This window comes from Pseudophryne corroboree, chromosome 6, assembly GCF_028390025.1.
Source record: "Pseudophryne corroboree isolate aPseCor3 chromosome 6, aPseCor3.hap2, whole genome shotgun sequence".
Classification (NCBI taxonomy): Eukaryota; Metazoa; Chordata; class Amphibia; order Anura; family Myobatrachidae; genus Pseudophryne; species Pseudophryne corroboree.
Window position 1 is genome coordinate 820,050,821 of NC_086449.1, and position 12,176 is coordinate 820,062,996.

Genomic DNA, 12,176 nt, shown 5'->3' on the forward strand with positions numbered 1-12,176 from the left:
TGCAAGTAGAAATTTTTTCTTAGTGGCACTGATAGTAAAAATGGACACGTGTCATGAAGGGGGTGTGGTCACCTAAAACTAGGGGAGTGGCTACATGACAATAGGGGAATGGCCACAATATGCCACACACCGTAATGCCCATTACACATTATGCCACACACCGTAATGCTTATTACACATTATGCCACACACCGTAATGCCCATTACACATTATGCTACACACCGTAATGCCCATTACACATTATGCCACACATCGTAATGCCCATTACGCATTATGCCACACACCGTAATACCCATTACACATTATGCCACAGACCGTAATGCCCATTACACATTATGCCAAACACCGTAATGCCCATTACACATTATGCCACACACACCGTAATGCCCATTATACATTATGCCACATACCGTAATGCCCTTTACACATTATGCCACACAACGTAATGCCCATTACACATTATGCCAGACACCATAACACCCATTACACATTATGCCACACACACCGTAATGCCCATTACACATTATGCCACACACACCGTAATGCCCATTACACATTATGCCACACACTGTAATGCCCATTACACATTATGCTACACACACCGTAATGCCCATTACACATTATGGCACACACCATAATGCTTATTACACATTGTCACACACTGTAATGCCCATTACACATTATGCCACACACTGTAATGCCCATTACACATTATGCCAGACACCGTAACACCCATTAGACATTATGCCATACATCGTAATGTCCATTACACATTATGCCACACACTGTAATGCTTTACATATTATACCAGACACCGTAACACCCATTACACATTATACCACACATCGTAATGCCTATTACATATTATGCCACACACAGTTATGCCACTGACACCATTTTATGTCCCACAAAAATGTCCCTTACAAATTATGCCCCAGTGGTGGGTTGGTGGTACCACCTCTATATATCTTAATGGTACTCTGTACCACCCTGTACCACCCTATTTTCAGCACTGCCTACCGGTAACAGCACATTACACAGTCCTCCACCAGCGACAGCACATTACACAGTCCTACTGGCGACAGCACATTACAAGCTCCTACCAGCGACAGCACATTACAAGCTCCTACCAGCGACAGCACATTACCCAGTCCTACCGGTAACAGCACATTACCCAGTCCTACCGGTAACAGCACATTACACAGTCCTACCAGCGACAGCACATTACACTGTCCTATCAGCAACAGCAGATTACACAGTCCTACCAGCAACAGCAGATTACACAGTCCTACCAGCGACAGCACATTACACAGTCCTACCAGCGACAGCACATTACACAGTACTACCAGCGACAGCACATTACACAGTCCTCTACCAGCGACAGCACATTACACAGTCCTCTACCAGCGACAGCACATTACACAGTATTACCAGCGACAGCACATTACCCAGTCCTACCGGTAACAGCACATTACACAGTCCTACCAGCGACAGCACATTACCCAGTCCTATCAGCGACAGCACATTACACAGTCCTACCAGCGACAGCACATTACACAGTCCTCTACCAGCGACAGCACATTACACAGTCCTACCAGCGACAGCACATTACACAGTCCTACCAGCGACAGCACATTACACAGTCCTCTACCAGCGACAGCACATTACACAGTCCTACCAGCGACAGCACATTACACAGTCCTACCAGCGACAGCACATTACACAGTCCTACCAGCGACAGCACATTACAGTCCTACCAGCGACAGCACATTACACAGGTCCTACCAGCGACAGCACATTACACAGTCCTACCAGCGACAGCACATTACACAGTCCTCTACCAGCGACAGCACATTACACAGTACTACCAGCGACAGCACATTACCCAGTCCTACCAGCGACAGCACATTACACAGTCCTACCAGCGACAGCACATTACACAGGTCCTACCAGCGACAGCACATTACCCAGTCCTACCAGCGACAGCACATTACACAGGTCCTACCAGCGACAGCACATTACACAGTCCTACCAGCGACAGCACATTACACAGTCCTACCAGCGACAGCACATTACACAGGTCCTACCAGCGACAGCACATTACACAGTCCTACCAGCGACAGCACATTACACAGTCCTACCGGTAACAGCACATTACACAGTCCTACCGGTGACAGCACATTACACAGTCCTACCAGCGACAGCACATTACACAGTCCTACCAGCGACAGCACATTACACAGTCCTCTACCAGCGACAGCACATTACACAGTCCTACCAGCGACAGCACATTACACAGTCCTACCGGTGACAGCACATTACACAGTCCTACCAGCGACAGCACATTACACAGTCCTACCAGCGACAGCACATTACCCAGTCCTACCAGCGACAGCACATTACACAGTCCTACCAGCGACAGCACATTACACAGGTCCTACCAGCGACAGCACATTACCCAGTCCTACCAGCGACAGCACATTACACAGTCCTACCAGCGACAGCACATTACACAGTCCTACCAGCGACAGCACATTACACAGGTCCTACCAGCGACAGCACATTACACAGTCCTACCAGCGACAGCACATTACACAGTCCTACCGGTAACAGCACATTACACAGTCCTACCAGCGACAGCACATTACACAGTCCTATCGGCGACAGCACATTACACAGTCCTACCGGCGACAGCACATTACACAGTCCTACCAGCGACAGCACATTACACAGGTCCTACCAGCGACAGCACATTACCCAGTCCTACCAGCGACAGCACATTACCCAGTCCTACCGGTAACAGCACATTACACAGTCCTACCAGCGACAGAACATTACACAGTCCTACCAGCGACAGCACATTACACAGTCCTCTACCAGCGACAGCACATTACACAGTCCTACTAGCGACAGCACATTACACAGTCCTACCAGCGACAGCACATTACACAGTCCTACCAGCGACAGCACATTACAGTCCTACCAGCGACAGCACATTACACAGGTCCTACCAGCGACAGCCCATTACACAGTCCTACCAGCGACAGCACATTACACAGTCCTACCAGCGACAGCACATTACAAAGTCCTCTACCAGCGACAGCACATTACACAGTCCTACCGGTAACAGCACATTACACAGTCCTACCAGCGACAGCACATTACACAGTCCTACCAGCGACAGCACATTACACAGTCCTACCAGCGACAGCACATTACACAGGTCCTACCAGCGACAGCACATTACACAGTACTACCAGCGACAGCACATTACACAGTCCTACCAGCGACAGCACATTACACAGTCCTACCAGCGACAGCACATTACACAGTCCTACCAGCGACAGCACATTACACAGGTCCTACCAGCGAAAGCCCATTACACAGTCCTACCAGCGACAGCACATTACCCAGTCCTACCAGTGACAGCACATTACACAGTCCTACCAGCGACAGCACATTACACAGTCCTCTACCAGCGACAGCACATTACACAGTCCTCTACCAGCGACAGCACATTACACAGTACTACCAGCGACAGCACATTACCCAGTCCTACCAGCGACAGCACATTACACAGTCCTACCAGCGACAGCACATTACACAGTCCTACCAGCGACAGCACATTACACAGTCCAACCAGCGACAGCACATTACACAGTCCTACCAGCGACAGCACATTACACAGTCCTACCGGTAACAGCACATTACACAGTCCTACCAGTGACAGCACATTACACAGTCCTACCAGCGACAGCACATTACACAGTACTACCAGCGACAGCACATTACCCAGTCCTACCAGCGACAGCACATTACACAGTCCTACCAGCGACAGCACATTACACAGTCCTACCAGTGACAGCACATTACACAGTACTACCAGCGACAGCACATTACACAGTCCTACCAGCGACAGCACATTACACAGTCCTCTACCAGCGACAGCACATTACACAGTCCTACCAGTGACAGCACATTACACAGTCCTCTACCAGCGACAGCACATTACACGGTCCTACCAGCGACAGCACATTACACAGTCCTACCAGCGACAGCACATTACACAGGTCCTACCAGCGACAGCATATTACACAGTCCTACCAGCGACAGCACATTACACAGTCCTACCAATGACAGCACATTACACAGTCCTACCAGCGACAGCACATTACACAGTCCTACCAGTGACAGCACATTACACAGTCCTACCAGTGACAGCACATTACACAGTCCTACCAGCGACAGCACATTACACAGTCCTACCAGCGACAGCACATTACACAGTACTACCAGCGACAGCACATTACACAGTCCTACCAGCGACAGCACATTACCCAGTCCTACCAGTGACAGCACATTACCCAGTCCTACCAGCGACAGCACATTACACAGTCCTACCAGCGACAGCACATTACCCAGTCCTATCAGCGACAGCACAGTACACAGTCCTACCAGCGACACCACATTACACAGTCCTACCAGCGACAGCACATTACACAGTCCTACCAGTGACAGCACAGTACACAGTCCTACCAGTGACAGCACATTACCCAGTCCTACCAGCGACAGCACATTACACAGTCCTACCAGTGACAGCACATTACCCAGTCCTACCAGCGACAGCACATTACACAGTCCTACCAGCGACAGCACATTACACAGTCCTACCAGTGACAGCACAGTACACAGTCCTCTACCAGCGACAGCACATTACACAGTCCTACCAGCGACAGCACATTACACAGTCCTACCGGTGACAGCACATTACACAGTCCTACCGGCGACAGCACATTACACAGTCCTCTACCAGCGACAGCACATTACACAGTCCTACCAGCGACAGCACATTACACAGTCCTACCGGTGACAGCACATTACACAGTCCTACCAGCGACAGCACATTACACAGTCCTACCAGCGACAGCACATTACCCAGTCCTACCAGCGACAGCACATTACACAGTCCTACCAGCGACAGCACATTACACAGTCCTACCGGTGACAGCACATTACACAGTCCTACCAGCGACAGCACATTACACAGTCCTACCGGCGACAGCACATTACACAGTCCTCTACCAGCGACAGCACATTACACAGTCCTCTACCAGCGACAGCACATTACACAGTCCTACCGGTAACAGCACATTACACAGTCCTACCAGCGACAGCACATTACACAGTCCTACCGGTGACAGCACATTACACAGTCCTACCGGCGACAGCACATTACACAGTCCTCTACCAGCGACAGCACATTACACAGTCCTACCAGCGACAGCACATTACACAGTCCTACCGGTGACAGCACATTACACAGTCCTACCAGCGACAGCACATTACACAGTCCTACCGGCGACAGCACATTACACAGTCCTCTACCAGCGACAGCACATTACACAGTCCTACCAGTGACAGCACATTACACAGTCCTCTACCAGCGACAGCACATTACACGGTCCTACCAGTGACAGCACATTACACAGTCCTACCAGCGACAGCACATTACACAGGTCCTACCAGCGACAGCACATTACACAGTCCTACCAGCGACAGCACATTACACAGTCCTACCAGCGACAGCACATTACACAGTCCTCTACCAGCGACAGCACATTACACAGTCCTATCGGCGACAGCACATTACACAGTCCTACCAGCGACAGCACATTACACAGTCCTACCAGCGACAGCACATTACACAGTCCTATCAGCGACAGCACATTACACAGTCCTACCAGCGACAGCACATTACACAGTCCTACCGGCGACAGCACATTACACAGTCCTACCAGCGACAGCACATTACACAGTCCTACCGGCGACAGCACATTACACAGTCCTACCGGCGACAGCACATTACACAGTCCTCTACCAGCGACAGCACATTACACAGTCCTACCAGTGACAGCACATTACACAGTCCTCTACCAGCGACAGCACATTACACGGTCCTACCAGTGACAGCACATTACACAGTCCTACCAGCGACAGCACATTACACAGGTCCTACCAGCGACAGCACATTACACAGTCCTACCAGCGACAGCACATTACACAGTCCTACCAGCGACAGCACATTACACAGTCCTCTACCAGCGACAGCACATTACACAGTCCTATCGGCGACAGCACATTACACAGTCCTACCAGCGACAGCACATTACACAGTCCTACCAGCGACAGCACATTACACAGTCCTATCAGCGACAGCACATTACACAGTCCTACCAGCGACAGCACATTACACAGTCCTACCAGCGACAGCACATTACACAGTCCTACCAGCGACAGCACATTACACAGTACTACCAGCGACAGCACATTACACAGTCCTACCAGCGACAGCACATTACACTGTCCTCTACCAGTGACAGCACATTACACAGTCCTCTACCAGCGACAGCACATTACACAGTCCTATCGGCGACAGCACATTACACAGTCCTACCAGCGACAGCACATTACACAGTCCTACCAGCGACAGCACATTACACAGTCCTACCAGTGACAGCACATTACACAGTCCTACCAGCGACAGCACATTACACAGTACTACCAGCGACAGCACATTACACAGTCCTACCAGCGACAGCACATTACACAGTCCTACCAGCGACAGCACATTACACAGTCCTCTACCAGCGACAGCACATTACACAGTCCTACCGGCGACAGCACATTACACAGTCCTCTACCAGTGACAGCACATTACACTGTCCTACCAGCGACAGCACATTACACAGTCCTACCAGTGACAGCACATTACACAGTCCTACCAGCGACAGCACATTACACTGTCCTACCAGCGACAGCACATTACACAGTCCTACCAGCGACAGCACATTACACAGTCCTACCAGTGACAGCACATTACACAGTCCTACCAGCGACAGCACATTACACTGTCCTACCAGCGACAGCACATTACACAGTCCTACCAGCGACAGCACATTACACAGTCCTACCAGTGACAGCACATTACACAGTCCTACCAGTGACAGCACATTACACAGTCCTCTACCAGCGACAGCACATTACACAGTCCTATCGGCGACAGCACATTACACAGTCCTACCAGTGACAGCACATTACACAGTCCTACCAGTGACAGCACATTACACAGTCCTACCAGTGACAGCACATTACACAGTCCTCTACCAGCGACAGCACATTACACAGTCCTATCGGCGACAGCACATTACACAGTCCTACCAGTGACAGCACATTACACAGTCCTACCAGTGACAGCACATTACACAGTCCTACCAGTGACAGCACATTACACAGTCCTCTACCAGCGACAGCACATTACACAGTCCTATCGGCGACAGCACATTACACAGTCCTACCAGTGACAGCACATTACACAGTCCTACCAGTGACAGCACATTACACAGTCCTACCAGTGACAGCACATTACACAGTCCTCTACCAGCGACAGCACATTACACAGTCCTATCGGCGACAGCACATTACACAGTCCTACCAGTGACAGCACATTACACAGTCCTACCAGTGACAGCACATTACACAGTCCTACCAGTGACAGCACATTGGTAGGTTAATAAGCTTCTGACAAAAAAAATTAACCCTAGTGTGTATGTGTGTAAGTGTGTGTGTGTACATGTGATAGGGACTATAGATTGGAAGCTTCACTGGGGCAGTGACTGATATGAATGGCCAGATATAGGGGGTCATTCTGAGTTGATCGCTAGCTGCCGTTGTTCGCAGCGCAGCGATCAGGCTAAAAATCGGCGTTTCTGCGCATGCCCCGCAATGCGCACGCGCGATGTATGGGTACAAAGCCCGTTGTGGTTGTGTACAGGTTCTAGCGAAGTTTACAGTCGCACTGACGGCCGCAAGAAGATTGACAGAAAGGGGGCGTTTCTGGGTGTCAACTGACCGTTTCCCAGGGAGTGTTTGCAAAAACACAGGCGTGTCTGAAAAAACGCAGGCATGGCTGGGCGTTCGCTGGGCGGGTGTATGACGTCAAATCCGGACACGAATAGGCTGAAGTGATCGCAAGCGCTGAGTAGGTTCAGAGCTACTCAGAAACTGCACAAACTGTTTTTGCAGAGCTCGGCTGCACATGCGTTCGCACTTCTGCTAAGCTACAATAGACTCCCCCGTGGGCGGCGGCATAGCGTTTGCACGGCTGCTAAAAACTGCTAGCGAGCGATCAACTCGGAATGACCCCCACTGTCTGTACAGCACTGTGGACTATGCGTGTGATATATAAATAGCTGAATAATATATGAATTACTTATTTTATGTACACAATTTTTGACAATATTAAAAATAAGTATACAGTAAGCAATCCTGCTAGGGAGGACATTACAGACAATGCATTGTTCCGGCAAACCACAAATGAATCCTAGTATCAGATTAACAATTACTAAGTCGGAGATTTATCAGATCTTGGAGAGGAAGTTGAGGCTTTGATGGAAAAATGACATATGGTTGGTACTTAATCTCTCTCTACATTATCTCTTCTCCAAACCTTGATAAATCTCCACCTAAGTATAAGCATCAGATACAAAGTAACACTGTCATATATATAACGCATGTAGAAGTGCACAATGGGACACATCACTCTGACTGCCCCCTACCTGTCGGACCTGTGAAGTTCAGGTCTTTCTTCTCCCCCTCTGTGTGATGATATGTGATGTGAGGCACAGACAGAGCACTCTCCGGGGGGCTGGCCCGGGGCATCGGAGAGAGGCACAGTGGGGCCAGAGTGGGACTTGTGGGGGTGACAATGGCCTCGTGTACAAACTTGGTCTTCCTTTTACATCTTCTGTTCTGGGGGAAGAGCAAAGAATTTCAGCCACCAAATGACTGACAATACTGTGTCCTGTAATACTACCACATGTACTGTTCCCAAAGGACACTACCCCAGATAATGGTCACCAATGATACAACCACATGTACTGTTCCCAGAGGATACTACCCCAGATAATGGTCACCAATGATACTACCACATGTACTGTTCCCAAAGGACACTACCCCAGATAATGGTCACCAATGATACTACCACATGTACTGTTCCCAGAGGATACTACCCCAGATAATGGTCACCAATGATACTACCACATGTACTGTTCCCAAAGGACACTACCCCAGATAATGGTCACCAATGATACTACCACATGTACTGTTCCCAAAGGACACTACCCCAGATAATGGTCACCAATGATACTACCACATGTACTGTTCCCAAAGGACACTACCCCAGATAATGGTCACCAATGATACTACCACATGTACTGTTCCCAAAGGACACTACCCCAGATAATGGTCACCAATGATACTACCACATGTACTGTTCCCAAAGGACACTACCCCAGATAATGGTCACCAATGATACTACCACATGTACTGTTCCCAGAGGACACTACCCCAGATAATGGTCACCAATGATACTACCACATGTACTGTTCCCAGAGGATACTACCCCAGATAATGGTCACCAATGATACTACCACATGTACTGTTCCCAGAGGACACTACCCCAGATAATGGTCACCAATGATACTACCACATGTACTGTTCCCAAAGGACACTACCCCAGATAATGGTCACCAATGATACTACCACATGTACTGTTCCCAAAGGACACTACCCCAAATAATGGTCACCAATGATACTACCACATGTACTGTTCCCAAAGGACACTACCCCAGATAATGGTCACCAATGATACTACCGCATGTACTGTTCCCAAAGGACACTACCCCAAATAATGGTCACCAATGATACTACCGCATGTACTGTTCCCAAAGGACACTACCCCAAATAATGGTCACCAATGATACTACCACATGTACTGTTCCCAAAGGACACTACCCCAGATAATGGTCACCAATGATACTACCACATGTACTGTTCCCAAAGGACACTACCCCAGATAATGGTCACCAATGATACTACCACATGTACTGTTCCCAAAGGACACTACCCCAGATAATGGTCACCAATGATACTACCGCATGTACTGTTCCCAGAGGACACTACCCCAGATAATGGTCACCAATGATACTACCGCATGTACTGTTCCCAAAGGACACTACCCCAAATAATGGTCACCAATGATACTACCGCATGTACTGTTCCCAAAGGACACTACCCCAGATAATGGTCACCAATGATACAACCACATGTACTGTTCCCAGAGGATACTACCCCAGATAATGGTCACCAGTAATACTACCACATGTACTGTTCCCAGAGGACACTACCCCAGATAATGGTCACCAATGATACTACCACATGTACTGTTCCCAAAGGACACTACCCCAAATAATGGTCACCAATGATACTACCACATGTACTGTTCCCAAAGGACACTACCCCAGATAATGGTCACCAGTGATACTACCACATGTACTGTTCCCAAAGGACACTACCTCAGATAATGGTCACCAATGATACTACCACATGTACTGTTCCCAGAGGATACTACCCCAGATAATGGTCACCAGTGATACTACCACATGTACTGTTCCCAAAGGACACTACCCCAGATAATGGTCACCAATGATACTACCACATGTACTGTTCCCAAAGGACACTACCCCAGATAATGGTCACCAATGATACTACCACATGTACTGTTCCCAGAGGATACTACCCCAGATAATGGTCACCAGTGATACTACCACATGTACTGTTCCCAGAGGATACTACCCCTGATAATGGTCACCAGTGATACTACCGCATGTACTGTTCCCAAAGGATACTACCCCAGATAATGGTCACCAATGATACTACCACATGTACTGTTCCCAGAGGATACTACCCCAGATAATGGTCACCAATGATACTACCACATGTACTGTTCCCACAGGACACTACCCCAGATAATGGTCACCAATGATACTACCACATGTACTGTTCCCAAAGGACACTACCCCAGATAATGGTCACCAGTGATACTACCACATGTACTGTTCCCAGAGGATACTACCCCTGATAATGGTCACCAGTGATACTACCGCATGTACTGTTCCCAAAGGATACTACCCCAGATAATGGTCACCAATGATACTACCACATGTACTGTTCCCAGAGGATACTACCCCAGATAATGGTCACCAATGATACTACCACATGTACTGTTCCCAAAGGACACTACCCCAGATAATGGTCACCAATGATACTACCACATGTACTGTTCCCAGAGGATACTACCCCAGATAATGGTCACCAATGATACTACCACATGTACTGTTCCCAAAGGACACTACCCCAGATAATGGTCACCAATGATACTACCACATGTACTGTTCCCAAAGGACACTACCCCAGATAATGGTCACCAATGATACTACCACATGTACTGTTCCCAGAGGACACTACCCCTGATAATGGTCACCAATTATACTACCACATGTACTGTTCCCAAAGGACACTACCCCTGATAATGGTCACCAATGATACTACCACATGTACTGTTCCCAGAGGACACTACCCCTGATAATGGTCACCAATGATACTACCACATGTACTGTTCCCAGAGGACACTACCCCTGATAATGGTCACCAATGATACTACCACATGTACTGTTCCCAGAGGATACTACCCCAGATAATGGTCACCAATGATACTACCACATGTACTGTTCCCAAAGGACACTACCCCAGATAATGGTCACCAATGATACTACCACATGTACTGTTCCCAAAGGACACTACCCCAGATAATGGTCACCAATGATACTACCACATGTACTGTTCCCAGAGGATACTACCCCTGATAATGGTCACCAACGATACTACCACATGTACTGTTCCCAAAGGATACTACCCCAGATAATGGTCACCAATGATACTACCACATGTACTGTTCCCAAAGGACACTACCCCAGATAATGGTCACCAATGATACTACTGCAACTACTGTTACCAAATAATTCTAACATGCGTATTGTTCCTACCACACCATTAGTAATGTTCCCCAATGATACTACCATGTGTAATGTTCCCTAATGTTACTACCACGTGTAATGTTCCCTATTAATACTCCCAGGTGTAATGTTCCCCAATGATACTACCATGTGTAATGTTCCCCAATAATGCTCCCAGGTGTAATGTTCCCCAATAATACTCCCAGGTGTAATGTTCCCCAATGATAGTACCAGGTGTAATGTTCCCTAATGTTACTACCATG

General features: G+C 48.3%; 1 protein-coding gene across 1 annotated transcript in view; it reads right to left on the reverse strand.

Moving 5' to 3' along the window:
* LOC134934705 (potassium voltage-gated channel subfamily KQT member 1-like) overlaps nt 1-12,176 on the reverse strand; it is a 120,774-nt gene that overhangs the window by 58,351 nt on the left and 50,247 nt on the right. Inside the window, exon 10 of the mRNA XM_063930076.1 lies at nt 8,617-8,809. Within this exon, the coding sequence (XP_063786146.1) occupies nt 8,617-8,809 (193 nt within the window). The remainder of the gene's footprint in view (nt 1-8,616; nt 8,810-12,176) is intronic.